This window comes from Aquila chrysaetos, chromosome 23 (genome assembly GCF_900496995.4).
Source record: "Aquila chrysaetos chrysaetos chromosome 23, bAquChr1.4, whole genome shotgun sequence".
In the NCBI taxonomy this organism is placed as follows: Eukaryota; Metazoa; Chordata; class Aves; order Accipitriformes; family Accipitridae; genus Aquila; species Aquila chrysaetos.
This window is the reverse complement of record NC_044026.1, coordinates 2962009-2976886: the sequence shown is the minus strand read 5'-3', so window position 1 is coordinate 2976886 and position 14878 is coordinate 2962009. Positions and strand designations below refer to the sequence as shown.

The 14878-nt window shown below is 44.9% G+C and overlaps 1 protein-coding gene across 2 annotated transcripts in view; it reads right to left on the bottom strand.

Annotated features, from left to right (window-relative positions):
• Positions 1-13034, bottom strand: part of TMEM255B (transmembrane protein 255B) — a 72274-nt gene extending 59240 nt beyond the window's left edge. For both annotated transcript variants that reach the window (XM_029999211.2, XM_029999212.2), the window contains exons 1-3: positions 12890-13034; positions 5388-5530; positions 732-794 (exon numbers count right to left, since the gene is read on the bottom strand). In XM_029999211.2, coding sequence (XP_029855071.1) covers positions 732-794; positions 5388-5530; positions 12890-12950 — 267 coding nt within the window. In that variant the 5' untranslated portion in view covers positions 12951-13034. The remainder of the gene's footprint in view (positions 1-731; positions 795-5387; positions 5531-12889) is intronic.
• Between the last annotated feature and the right edge of the window lie 1844 nt (positions 13035-14878).

Genomic DNA, 14878 nt, shown 5'->3' with positions numbered 1-14878 from the left:
TTCAACCAGGACACTGCTATTTTTTGCTGAGCACCAGGAAAGTGTAAGACTTTCCACAAATCCAGTCCTGCACACCTTCCTTTACCCAGATGCCCCAAGGACTTTCTATGACTTCCTCACAAAAATAAAAGCAAGGGGTTTGCAAAGCCAAGCTAAATCTAAAACCAAACCACACAGTGCTGTCAGATCCTGTCTGACCTAGCCAGGGAATCTTGATAGCAAGACCTCTGGGTTTTTTTCTTCTTTTTAACGCATACAGTTTCAAGAAAGCGTTCCCAACTTAAACTTCTCGCACAAGATGCGATCACCTGTTCCAGTTGAGCTGATCGTGTGGCTCATTGCTGCCCAAACTGGCACAACCCATGCATTTTGTCTCTCTCCCCATCCTTTTCCCAGCTACATGGTCCTGGCCAAGCTCTGGCACTCACCTGATCCTGCCCTGGGTTGACTCAACTCACTAAACCAGCAGGAAAGTAATTCAGTAAAAAAAAGTATAAAAAAGCAGTAAAAAAAGCAGGCTGCTTCTGTCAGAAGTTAAACCATCCCTTCCCTTGTACAGAAGGAGTCACTGCCCAATTCGTGCTTCTCTGAAACTTCTCAGAAATGGTGAAACTAATGACTAACACTTTGAGGGAGACGCAGCAGTTTTAAGTCAACTGGAAATCCCTGCTTTTCATGGTTTTAAGACATTCTGATATGAAAAAATGAAAACAAAAAGGACTGTTACTTACCATTTGTCTTCTGTTCTCTACCAGATGGATGCCAACAATCCCTAGGAAAGATCCAAAGCCAAGCTAAGGCAAAGAACAAAACCAACAGAAATGCATGAGGTCAGCTTATTTGGTCAACATACCAATGCATTACAGTGATATCTGAGCTGATGTATCATACAGACAGGCTAACTGGGGTGGGTCAGGGGAAAGGGTGGAAATTACTGCTGGACATAAATTATATAACGTAAAGAGGAATGACCAGAACTGCAGCTCTTTGATATTTCAGAGCACAAGTTGTCATGTAGTAAGGAGAAGTCTGTATAGACATATGCTTCTATAACTTGGCTACTGTTACCACAGTCATGTATAGTTTTACACACTGTAAAGTGAAAATTAAGCAAAGTAGGAGAAAAGAACACTTACATTTAGCCCATACATCATTATTTTGGAAAACTGCAAAGCTTTAGGCAATGATAGACAAAGAGTTTTCCTCAAAAAATGGATGTGTTGCTGCCAGGCAAGTGACTAAAGTTCAAACCCTTAGGGCTGGGTTTGTTTGATTTTCATGACTGAACACTACCACACATCCCAGAAAAAGTCCTTGCTAAAATGCCAGAAGGACCAGTACAGTTAGTTTCAACATGGGACAGCTGCAGCACCAACAGCCCCAGGAGAAAGGGAAGAAAAGGAACGCTGGAGTAAGCTGGCCTTACTGTTCCTACCAGTGCTGCTTCAACACCAGGCTGGCAGGAAAAGCCCCCTCCTTACAATGGGCCCATGAAGGTTTAGAGAGGTGGAAACTCCTTGGATTTGTGGTTAACACAAGGTAAAGTGGCAACAGGTGAGACCAGCCTTTCATCAGCCCTTCCTGGCATCAGGACTCCCACTGGGCTCACATGGGCTTGGAGAAAAGGGTCTCCCTGGTGCCACGCAGCTGAGACGTAGCTGGTCACAGTCTCACAAGCAGCTGGAGCGCAGGTGTCAGCTCCCCCCTCGCCTTACCTGGCCACATGCTGCCCTGCGGGCACCTCAGTCTCAATCCCCCATCACTTCCACACTCCTTGGTCCCCTCTTCACTAGGGCTGACCCTGCCCAGGCACAGCCCCAGTCCCCCCCTCACCTCCCAGCCAACCCACCCCACGGATGGGGCATGACATTTCTGCTAAGGAATCCAAGCCCCTTTCTGGAACAAGGTCTCTGAATCCTCTCCTCCGAGCACAAGTTAAGTTTTTAAGGACTACGCGTCCCAGCCAAGGGCTTGAGCAATGCCCATGAACTCCTTGCTGTTATGCACAACCGCTCACAGCAGAAAGCAAATCTCCTGCAAGCACTTTACTCACTTAGTATCACAACAGGAATCTGTCACTCCCTCTCAGGAAAGCAAATGCAGGGAAAGGAGATTTGCTGTAGAGTGCTTTGGGAAGATTTATGTGAAAGGGAGGCACAAGGACTAAAAGCAGAGACTTTGAAAAAGAAAGAGCGTGCAAGTGCATCCATGCTGACAGCCGAATAGGAGAGAGACTTGGAACTGTGAGCAAGGACACTCTGTTCAGGGGACAGCAACTTTGTAAATTAAGATAACTGCATCAAAATGACAACTGGTTCCAAGCCCCATTTTTCATCCCAACGGGAACAATCTATAAAGCCCCATTTATGGCTGATGCAGGGGACACAGAGCGGAGTAATATTATCCATGTGAAGAAAAAAGGAGCAAACATGAACAATAGCAATTAAATCAGAAGCAGCAGAACCAAAGATAGAGATCACGATGTAAGCCACGGCATTGCTGAGATTGGTTTAGGGCCATATGCGCTGCTTTTTTTGTCTGTTTAGACAATAGGCTGTTTGGGTTAGGAACTCTGGGAGTCCAGGTCAGTATGGTGATGGGGACAAATGGACCCTGTAGACTCCTGGTTGAAAGATTATAAAAATAGCAAATGAAAATAATACAAGCAGTAGTCATAGAGAAGTGACATTAAATATTTAAGTATAAACAATATTTATAAGGAAGCGATGCTGAAGAAGCTCCAATTCTGGCTTTGCAGCCTGTTCCACAAAGACAGCCCTAAACCCAAACTGATGATAAAGCAGTAATCTACTAAATGCAGACACCTTCCAAAGGGGAACACTATACTAACTCATCTACACACAGAAATATTTTATGTTCAATTACTTTGGATGCATAAATGCAGATAACACCTAGCACTATAAAGATGTATTTAGAAAAAAGCTTTTTCCAAAATGAATGACAAGTGACCACATATGCAGAGAAATTCTCTTCTTGAAGCCAGTGGGAACTAAGCAGAAACATAAAATATATTATGGATCTAGCCCTGAAGACCTGCTCTGCAAATGCTTCTAGATGCAAGTAAATCTATGCAAGTGGATAGTCTTATTCACATTTGTAGGTGTTTGCAAGGTAGGGTCTAATTCTGCATGGCTTTTAAGACCAAAATCCCTTACCTAAGGTCAGCGGAGATATAGATCTCACCTACCAGCTCTGAAGTTAATACTTTATGGCTGAATTCTATGAGAACTAGACCTTATTTTTAATTGTAATTAACACTGTCTGTCCTCATAATCTTTCTTTTCTTCGAGTCCAACAGTTAAATGTAGTGTTGACTTCCCTCCCCTACCTTTAGGTATCTAAAAGTTTGGGATCGGTGCTATGTTGGTTTTCTAAGCTCCCTCTACTGTCAGCGGAGAAGAGACGCACCTTTTGAGGGTTATTCAGCTCATTCTGAAAGAGGTGGCTGACTTCGGGCAGAGGCGGAGGAGAGGCCACCCCATAGTCCATCTGCCAACGCTGCACTGGAGACAATAACCCCTGGCAATGGCAATGGCGCAGGAACACGGCAATGCTGTCATACACCTCTGACTAGGCTTTTGGCAAGATACCATGCAAGGTTTGTGTAGCACCTTTAACTCTTGCTGAACGTTTGGGCTATTTAGTGTACTAATGAAGTTTACACTGACAATTACCCATCACTCTTTCTTCTCAGTTACTTCAATAATCCATCATCACACGTGCACAAAAAGAATTCTGAATTTTATTAACATTATTTAGCTCCAACAATCTTTTGAGGGGGAAAATTATTAATAAAGGTTTTGTTTTCAAAGTGTTCTGGTAAAGTCTAGCTATTCTATCTCGTTATTAATGACTCCAAGATTTAAAAGAAAATATTTTAGTAGATCGTATTTTTCAGCTGAGTGAATAGACATTGTGTTATTCCTAAAAGAAACTAAATGCTGAAATAACCTGTTTCGTGCACATGGGTTTATTACTTATTACACTTATTAAAGACAACAGTTTAAAAATGAAACTTCTTTCTAGGGAATGAATGCAGAAAATATGGTCTTCTAAAAGATTTTAATTCAAATTATGGAAGAAGAAGAGACCTTTACCAGTATTAATGTACCTATTTTAGCTTAAGGAAAGGAAAATTCATTCTTTTAACATTTTATTCCTGGAACTACTTTTTGTTCTATTTTTAAAACACCACTCCTTACAGATCATTATCCCCATATTATCTTTCTGAAAGACCTGTTCTCAGCATGACACTAAGATGTAAGAGGACTTGCTTAGGAGGAACAGTTCTAACTCACAAATTATTAATGGCAATGCAAAATGTATGCACAGTATTAAAAGATACATATCTCTCTTCTCTGGGCATTTCATTCCATAGAGAACAAGAAATAATGGTACCTTACAACACATTTCAGTAGTGGTGGAGCCATACCTAAGGAGGTGCCTAACTCTAAATACATGAGTTTCTTTCTTCACCTTGCACCCTCTGCCTCTTGGCTGGTTCGGGGAGAATCAAACGAGGCAGACAGGCTTTCCTCTATTTACTGCCCATACTCCTCTTTTTTAAATCTCAGCCCAGGTATTTAAAAAAACTTTTTTACTCCAGGGGTTTCCACGCTTTTGGATATGACTGATCTCTTCTTCTTCTGAGATCAGAAAGGGCCATGGGGGTTGAACCAGCAAGGGTCTGGCTGGGCTACCCTTCCCAGAAGTCACAGAGGCACCCCAGGGCGAAGGTGACACAACTCGAACCTTGTGGCCAGTGCAGGAATGTGCTTAAGCGGTCTGTTCCCAAGGCAAAAACAAGACTAAGGATCTCGGAAGGGGATCTCATACAAGAGGACCAGCAACAAGACCGCACAAGGGGATGTTAGGCAGGCTCCAGGGAGAAGCTTTGCCCATCCACAGGGCTTTCCCTGCAATGGACCCAGCAGAATTCCTGGCACAGGGACACAAGAGCAGAGTGGCTCTTTGTGCTGTCAAAGTAGTAAACCTCTAAAAGGCTGTTTAAAGCTATCCCATGCCTACTATCCAGTCACTTACATGTCCACATTTAAGAGAGATCAGTGGGAAGTCAAGCACAGGTTCTCACAGGGGCCCCTGAGCCCAGCAAACTGCTGTGCAGGGACCCCTTGTGCCCCCAACAGCCTCCCCTTTGGGGCACTTCAGAAAAACAGAGTTTACCCCCCTACCTTATCACACACTAGAACTAGAACAAAACAAAGGAGTATCTCTCTCCTGTAAAATGCAACAGGACTGAACTTTCTTTTTTTGTTGTTGTTTTAATCAATCAAAGCTTCCCGTATGCAGCTGGTAATCATTTTTCCGGTTGTACCCAATAATCTAAAATAGGTTTCTTTACTCACAACGATGCCTGGGTAGTAGCCTCCCACGGTAACATTTTCTGTTCTTGTGGTAGCTGCCAGACCTATGGTCAGTATGAAAACAGACACTACCAGCAGAGAGCCTGTGAACCAAAGCGAAGTCTTCTTCCTTTTTGCAAATTGTCCTGTAGGGAGTAGGGAGAAGAAAAAAAGGAAGTTCTTAATTGCAATCATGGCAGAACAAATACAAAATTATGGAAGATATTCTTTTGTTAATCTTTTTTGTTGTTAACCCATTGTTGTTCTCTCACTAAGGAAAAGAGCTGGCAGACAACAGAGGGAATTAAAAACCACAGTTAGCTAGAGCTTAGCATAGCTTAATGCACACACATTGGGTATGTGCATGAGATGAGTTTTTATGAAGCTGAACTGAAAGTTAGTGACAATAATAATTATGCCTTGTCTTCAGTAACATTTATAATTAAGTATCGCTCACATCCTTAAGTCAGATCCTGCAGGCCTTAATTGCTTACCTGTGTGAAGTGCCAGTTTGACTCTACCTGGACAGAACATTTAAAATTTCTATTTTAGACAAGATTAGCAGAAGCTCTGCATGCTGTCATGAAAACGAATGTGCTCTTCATATTTACTAGGGCAAGCAAACCAAACTGTATCTCTGAAGCAAAGCTGTAATATAGTTGATTAGGTAACAATATATGGGCCTACCTTTTTAAACAGTAGCTGCTCAGTGAAATACATTCAGTCTCACTGGGATTTGGATTCAGATACCCAAATGTGAAAAACTTTAGGCTCACTTACTGCTTTCAGCCTGCTTCAAGCCACTTTACCTTGTTATTGTGGTTGCATATCTGAGCTGCGACCACAGGTTACTAACACCAGAGCCCCAGCCCATAGCACAGATTTACGTAAGGCTTATTTAAAACCAGCAATTGATGCATCACCCTAGCTAACAAAAGGCACCCAAATGAATCAAACTGTGGTCCCCCTTTCTGGTGTTTTTGCTTTGAAAGGCAAGGCAAGAGTGGGCAGGATCACCCCCGGAGCACTGGGCCATGCGATGCCATGCTACCCTAGGCTGCAACCGGGCGGCACGGAGCTCCAGCCAGAGCACAACCCATCCACAGCACGGGGCTAATGTCTCTGCCCGCTGCGGCCTCACGAAGCTGCCTGCGTGCATGGTCTCGGGATGAGGCAGAGGCTGTGGTGTTGCACTGAATACTGGAGGCAACAGCCCTCGCCAGGGAGGGCTCAGTGAGAAGGGAAGGCAGCCTTGTGTGGATCAGGCTCTGAGGGTGCTGCTGTAAGCAAAAGCAGGGGAAATGCAGGAAAGTCAGAAAGTGAGCAGAAGCCACGTGCAATGAGTCACTTGAGTTACATGGCCAATTTAAAGTCAGATAACTCAGTTAAACGTTTACAGTTCAAAAGCCAGGCTAGATTAGTGACGTTTGCAAACCAAGTTAAATAATTTCAATTAATAAATAAATGCATTTATAATAAAAATCTGCATGTTTGCCAACCTTTCTCCAGTAGAACAACCAGCCAAAATGAGTCCAGTCTTTCAGTATGAAATGCAAGCAACTTTACTGAAGACAAATATAATCTATTGAGCTTACACAAGTCTCTTTCACCTGCATGTACAAAGTCTTCCTGCTGAAGATCAAGAAATAATTCATAAGACTCCAGACATCCCTCCAGCCTGTGCCCCAGCTGCCTGCCTCCGGCAATTCCCTGCTAATCCATGGAGGGTCACTGGGGACATGGAAACGGAGAGGTTCTTCATTATCAATCAGTTCTTCACCAAGCGTATGAGATTAAAGGCAGTTCTTTCAATGAAGCCAGTTCACATGGCCAAGAGGGGAAAGCAGCCTTCAGACTTGTAACTCCACAAATCAGCTGCTCGTCCCATAAACAGAAATTATTCATTCAACATATCTACCAGATTTTAAATAACATCTGATGTCCTTGCCGCACTCCATCATCTTCAAAAAGTCATGGAGGTTGGGGAATCCCCAATAACTGAAGAAAGGCAAACACTCCACCTATCTTTAAAGAAGGCCAAAATGATGATTCGGGGAATTACAAGCCAACCAACTTCACTTTGGCTCCTGGGAGGCTCGGACCAAAAATGTGGAGCAAATCCTCTTGTAAGACATTTCTGGGCACATAAGGAAAAAGTGATTGGCAACAGTCAGCATGGATTTACCAGAGCCAAATCATGTCTGACCAACCCAGCTGCCTGCTCTGACATAACGACTGGCCTTGTGGAGCAGTGGATGTCTTTTACCTTAAATCTAGCAAGGTTTTTAACATGGTATCCCACAACATTCTCATAACCCAGCTGGAATGTCATGGCCTGGACCGGTGGACAAGCAGATGGTTAAAAAATTAGCTGGATTACTGGGTTCAGAGGGAGCTAATATCCATTAACTCTGTACTCTACCTGGAGGCCAGTAACAAGTGGAGTACGATGGGAGTCTGTCTTGGGACCTGTCCCATTTAATGTATTCATCAATGGCCTAGAGAAAGTGGTAGCGTGCCTGCTCATCAAGCTGGCAGATGACACAAAACTTGGGGGGCCACTCAATACCTTGGAGGGCAGGGTTGCCATTCACAGCCATCTAGGCAGGCTGGAAAAATGGGCCAGCAGAAACCTTACAGAATCCAACAGACAGCTGCAAAGTCCTGAGCAAAGGAAGGAATAACGCCTTGCAATGATACAGGGAAGGGACTGCCAGGCTGGGGAGCAGCTCTGCTGAAAAGGACCTGGGGGTGTTGGTCGGCAATGAGCTGAACATGAACCAGCAGTGTGCCCTGGCAACACCATCCTGGGCTGTAGTAACAGGAGCATCATTAGTAGATCAGAGGAGTAACTATGCCCCTCTATTCAGCACTTTTTAGACCACATATAATATTATACCCAGGTTTGGGCCCCCAGTATAGGAAATACATAATTAACTGTAGTGAATTCAACAGAGGACCCCAGAGAAGGTCAGGGACTGGTGCACTCGCCATATGAGAAGAGGCTGAGGGAAGAGGGCTTGCTCAGCCTGGAGATGAGATGGCTTTTGGCAGGGCTAGTAGAAGTCTTCCAGTCAGTGCCTATGAGGTGATTGTCAAGTGGACAGACTGAGGCTTTTCATAGTGGTGCACAGCAGGAGGACAAAAGACAGTGGACATAAACTGAAATACAAGAATTGTTTCAGACTGGGTACAAGGAGAAAAAAATTCAACATGAAGACAGTCAAGAATTGGAACAGATTGCCCAAAGAGGCTGTGTTGTCTCCATCCTTGGAGGTTTTCAAGATTCAACCAGAAAAAGCCCTGAGCAACCTGGTCTGACCTCATAGTTAACCCTGTTTTGAGCAGGAGGTTGGACTAGCAACTCCCTGAGGTACCTTCCCACCTGTATGATTCTATGGATTGATGATAGTCAAGACAGCTAGACTAAAGGTGGCTTGGGTATGTGCGCTCATATCCACTGTTACGGAACGGCAGCTGCAACGCAGACATACTCTAAAGGGACGTAGGAACACAAACTTTCTGAAAGCCAATGGGACAGACGCTCCTCAGCCAAGTTTTTCTGAAACCACTGAATGCTTTTATGAAAAGTGCGTGAGGAGCTAAGCTTCCACATTTTTCTCAAAGTAACAACACCTGTACCAGCAAAGGTTAATCAGATTGCATGGAGATAAACTAAGGGTCCAACCTGCCCTCCAGAGTTTTGGTTATAAATAATGATGTGCAAAATAGAAAGATATGAGTTTGATTGCCCAGACTGAGTTTGCCAGAAAATGTCTTAGGAAAAGCATGCTCTTATTTGTAATTGGAGTAAATTGGATGTGGATTCAGTGAGATAAAACAGAAAAGGATGTCATTATTTATAGGGTCATTTTTTGAACTGAACTACATTTTGGCTTTGAAATTTACATGTGCCAGGAGGCATTTACGTATGTGATACCCTTCAGTCCTCACATTCATTGATCTTTTACCACCTGCATCTCAAATCAGAGGCAAATATCCAATCATATCTCTTCTTTTTCATACTCCAGTTTGGAAACTCTCATAACCACATGTAGTTAGCTATAAAGTCCACCCTTAGGAGAGATGACTTACAGGCAGGAGCACAGAAAGGCCCCTTGTGGAGCAGAGACCGGCACACTGTCTTGGTTTCGGACACACAAGACACATGCAAGACCTTGTTCTCAAAGATTGCCACATGCTCAGAGAAGATGGGTAGAAATCAGGTCTAAATTGGTTTTCTGCTCTGGCTGGCTGGGCTTACTTAGTCACACCAATAAAAATCTTTGCTGTAGCTATCAAAATGTGTATAATTACATGCATATAATTCACCAGCATATTGTAAGGCCTAAGTAATATTTGTAAAGCAGCATAATGTCTTTGGATGAAAAAGGCTACAGCTGCAAAGGGTTCCTACTATTAGCTCCCTTCTGCTATTTCGGTCATGTTGGCTCCCAAGATTTTTCAAGTCTTTGTTTACTGCTGTTTGTAGCAGTTGCCATGCAGCTTTTTGGATCTGTTTTTAATGTACCTACCAGCCAAAGCCCAGTGCCAGACTGTTCCCTCAGGAGCCCTGTCCACAGCACAGACAGAGGGGCTGGCCCACCCTTCTTCCCTGACAGCCTCTGTGGCAGGGCTTGGACCAAAGGCCGACCACATACAAGAAGAGCGGTTAAATTAAGAGCAGAGGAAATGTTGCTGTCAGTAGTTCTAGGTTGAATTTTCTTCCAACACCGATGTTCCTGCAGTGCAGGGAACAGCTCGTGTAGGCTATTGACTTTCCAATTTTTTACTACTGAAGTGACTCAGAATAATTTTGACATTTATCCCCTTCAACTTCTTTAACAATGATTCAGTATGAACATTATAAACTCTTAGTCTGGACCTTACTCCAATTTAGTTAGGGCTTCAAATTCTTATCTCTAGTGTACTAAATATCAAGCATGCAGAAAGAAATCTTCTTGTCATACCCTTATTAGCATTAGCTTGAGCTGGGGTCAGCAGAGGGCGTGAACATGCTATTACCTTCTATTGGCAATATTCTTCAGCAGTTTTGGCCAGCAAAGTAGTAACTGAGTTTTGATACTGCAGCAATGGGCACTACAGTAAAAATTGGGAGATAAATTAGAGAGGTAATGCTGCTTCCACATCACTGGCTTGTGCTCTGCCTGGCATAGACTTAAATTGTGCACAAAAAGGAACAGTCCCAGAAACACTCTCTGCTTTGCTTGCTAAACGTCTTTCAGGCAAAGTACCTGCTTGAGCCACTCAGCCCTGCTACCCCAATGGAAGGGAAGAGAATGCTGTCAGGACAAGGAGGAGAGACACCAGACTGCTGCCTCCTTGGGACAGAGAAAGGCCCGTGAGGAGAGAAATTGAGAACATCCCGCAGAGACTAAAAAGAAAAAGTGCCTGCTGAAGATCAAGCTCTGCTGGACTCAGCAAAATCTTTTGTCCGTTCATCAGTTGCACAAAACAAAATTATATTTACAATGCTCTGTTCACGATGGCTGGGGGATAAATTCAATTTGTAGGAAGACTATGGAAAAGGAATGGTTTTGTGGGGAGGGTATAGATCAGATTGCTGGTAGAATGCAAAGTGGTGGATCTAATGATGAACGGCAGGGTCTGGATTTGAAAGAAGCAAAGAGTGAGTTTAAAAGGAGAACAAACAAATTAGTGATTAAATGTGTCCATGGTATGGAATGCGTCCAATGGTCACGGGAATGAAAGAATAGAGTGAAACAGCATCTCTCAACCTTGGAAAACTTGCATATGATCTGCAATTTAACTCAAAAAAATTAGACCAAGGCAACTATACTTTGCTAACTTCACAACTCCTTTTAAAATCCAGCTTCAGACATCATAAAGCCTGTTAAAAAGTGTGGAATGATTTTTGGCAAGGAAAGAATCACTGCAGGATGCAGCAATTTGCTGGGATCACAATCACATTTGCTGAATATTAGCACCACACAATTTCATACCTTCCTCTTTGATCTAGTTAAGGTGATCTAAACAGTTACTTCAAATAATGTCCCAGCCCAATGTATATTAGCATCCTGATGTGAGAAAAGATAAGGGAGGAAAGTTTTGTAGCAGAAAAAACAGTGCATTTTTATTACCTAATGAATACTACTAAAACTTGTGACACGTTTCAGAGAGTGGCATTAACCATATATAAGAAGATAATTTAAGCAGAAATTCACTGTAGACAGAGGAGTATAGTATCAAAGGTATCTGCTGCTTTGCTGCTATCGAGAAAATATTTAAAGGAAGATCTTTGGAGCTAAATTAATAATTTTTAATTACTGCAGTGCTCACTTCAGTGCCATCTCCCTCTTGGCTACACTTTTCATTGTGTATTTTCAAAAATGGTTCATGCCAGTGAAATTGAATTAATCCTACATTGCCTCCCAAAATTAAATGTGATGGACTGAGATGCTTAAAAGAGATATTCACACCTGCTACTGGTGATTACTTTCCCTTTTCTGATTAAATGCTTGACTTGTCCAGAGTGCTGAACTAATTAAACCAGATGCAACAGCATTCGTTTCAAGTCACAAGATAGCAGCTTTTATCAGGCCCGTCCCTTATCTTTATTATGAATTTGTTGAGGAAGAATCCATGAGCGTGTTATATATTCAAGACCATAGGAAACATCATTGCTTTTTTACAATTCTATTACAACCCCCCCCCCCCAAACAAAACCCCAACAAACAAAACAAAACCGCAAACCCACAGACCCTGCTATACTATGTAGTATAGCTATAGTAAGTGATATCATGCAGTATCACTATGGCTTCATCGCTTTGGCAGCAATTGTTTCACTAATAAATAATTTAATGAGCAGCTAATCACTAGTTTAAAGCTAGCACACAGACAGATGATTCTTTTTCTGCTGATTACCTGAAAACATTTTTAAGCTACAGCACATCTTTTCGACACCGATACCATTTTTCTTCCAAGTTTAAGACCAAAAAAAATTAAGGCCGAATCCGGTTTCTAACCGGCTGTTAAGATCCTTGGGTAGACAGCAAAGTCTCGCTTTACCCATTCCAACACGACACAGAGCAATCCCTCGCACCGAGTTCCGTTCCCCCTCGACTTTAACCAATGCCCCTGGAATAACGCAACACTCGTCCTCGCTTTCCCACACGTTTTTTAGTTTTCAGGACGTAGCCTGGCGCTACAAGCAGGACTTCGCTTTACCAAGGAACCGCTAAAAGACCACGAACAGGACGAAGGAAACCCGCTGCCTCTGCTGCCGCTGCCCACCACGGCCACGGCCACGGCCACGGCCTGCCCCGCACCCTGCTGACCCCCCCACCCCGGCTCCAGCCCAGAGACTGCCCGTTTTCAGTCAGCGACGAAAGATCCCCCCCGTCCCAGCCCCTCCGCACCCCGTTCCCGCTTCCCGCTCCCCGCTCTCAGCCCCCGCCGCCGTCCCGGGGCTCCGGCCCTCGGCGGGGCCGGGAAGTTGCGGCGGGGCAGGTGCCGGAGCTCACCTGTGGGGTCCAGCACGCTCAGCGGACCCGACACCGCGGGGGCGGCCGCCGGAGCCGCCATCACCTTCCGCGGTCGGCTCCGCTCCGCTCCGCGCCTCGCCTCACCGCGCCGCGGCTGCCCGCGGGGGTACGGGCGGCCCGGCGGGCCCGCCCCCGCGGGGCGGGGGGGGGAGGGGGGGGGCGCGGAGGCGGGGCGAGACACGGCGACGATCGTTACCGGCTAACGGCGGCGGCCGCCACAGCCCTGAGGCGGGGAACGGGGGCTCCGGCGGGCACCGTGCCGCAGCCCTGCCGCCCTCGCCCACCCCCGCCGGCAGCCGCAGCCGCCTCAGCCGGTGCCCGAGGGTCCCGTTCGACGGCCCGCGTACAACAGAGCGGCCCGGGCGCTGTGGCTCTTGACCCGGGGCCCCGAAAAAGGGCGAGCGGCCTTAGGGACCCTGAGGGCGGGACGGGGTCCCTCGGCCGCCCCGTCACCTCACCTTCCCCGGGGGAAAACTCACCCAGCCTGGCCGAAAAAGTAAGATGTGGGACAAAGTCCGGCGGGTACAGGTCCCTTCCCTCACTGCCTTCTGGCCTCTCCTTGGCGAGGCACAGCTCTCCTTGTATTTCGGCTCGGCACCTTTCTCCTCAGGACTACCTGCACTCATTTCCAGGCTGACCTTTGAGCGGGGGGTAGAGGGGCACGGACTAGGTCTTGATTGGGGCAGCGGTCAATAACTTAATTCTTTAGACGTTCTACCTGTGTCCCAGGCTTGGCTTCGCTTCTTGATTTGTTGTTGGCCGATGGCAGGGGACCAGTTGGTCACCTGGTGGAGATCAGAATTATCAAACTTTCAGCTTTCCTCTTCCCTTTTTTTAAAAGATCAATATCAGTCAGAAATAAAATACCACACCAAATTGGAAATATTAATAAAATTAAGAACAAAAACAGGCATCTCGAAGACAGAGGTTAAGGTAGGCATAGGCTAAGACAGGCAGTGGCAATAGTCGAGCAATACTGTAGGGCTATTCTTTCTCTTACGTGGTGTCTATCAATTTCTCAACCTCACCGGCTCTCTCCTCCTGTCTCGGTTTTCATTCCCACAGCAGATCCTGCCACTCGTCCTGCTGCTACCCAGGAACTGCTAGCTGCTGCTTCTAGTCCTACCAACTGCAGGGATGTGTGACTTCTGCCTGAAAGAGCCTGGGAACAACTGAGAAGAAACAGCCGACAGCCGCTGTGCTGTTTTGGTGCCTGCTGTTCCTTCTGCAGGACTTCCCCATAGCAGAGAACACAAGAGCATTTTTTTGTGGACAGTATTTTTGACAGGCTGCCAAGCGCTTTGGTTACACTAAGGTGTGTTCTCCCACTTACAACAAACACAATTCTATTTAACATTCTTGTTTTTCTTTTGCTCAAACCTCTAAATGTATACAGCTATAGGTATTTAACTTCTTCGGCTTTTGGCTCATTTCCCCAGAGAATGGTTAGATGGAAAGAGACAACTTTCTCAGGTACCACCCCTTGCCTATGAAGCCAAGCAAGCCAGGAGCTAAGGCCAACCACAAAGTCACTTTTTTCTTTTTGCGTCCTCTAACTTGGAGGTGTTGAAGAAAAGAGAAAAATGAGGATAGAGGTAGTATTTGTACTAATTATTAATTATTAATAGAAATTAATGAAGTAATAGATTGAGAAGACAGAAAAGGTGATGGTACAAATAAAACATTTCTTTGAAATTGACCATGGATAAGAGTAATAAAAAAGCCCCCAAATCTGGTATAGACCCTCAGGTTCAGGGATGGCTTTGGGTAGAGATTTCCATCAACACTAAATAACAGGGAGGGTTGGGGAAGACTTTAATTCTCCAGACAGTTTGGAAAACAAATACCATATGCAGCATGTGTTCTTGTGTGTGATAGGCAATAAACTTTTTCTACCAGCAGCCACCAAACAGAAAAAACAGCCCAAAGGGAAGCTGCTCTAGAATTCTTTTCAGTAAAGAGAAAGGA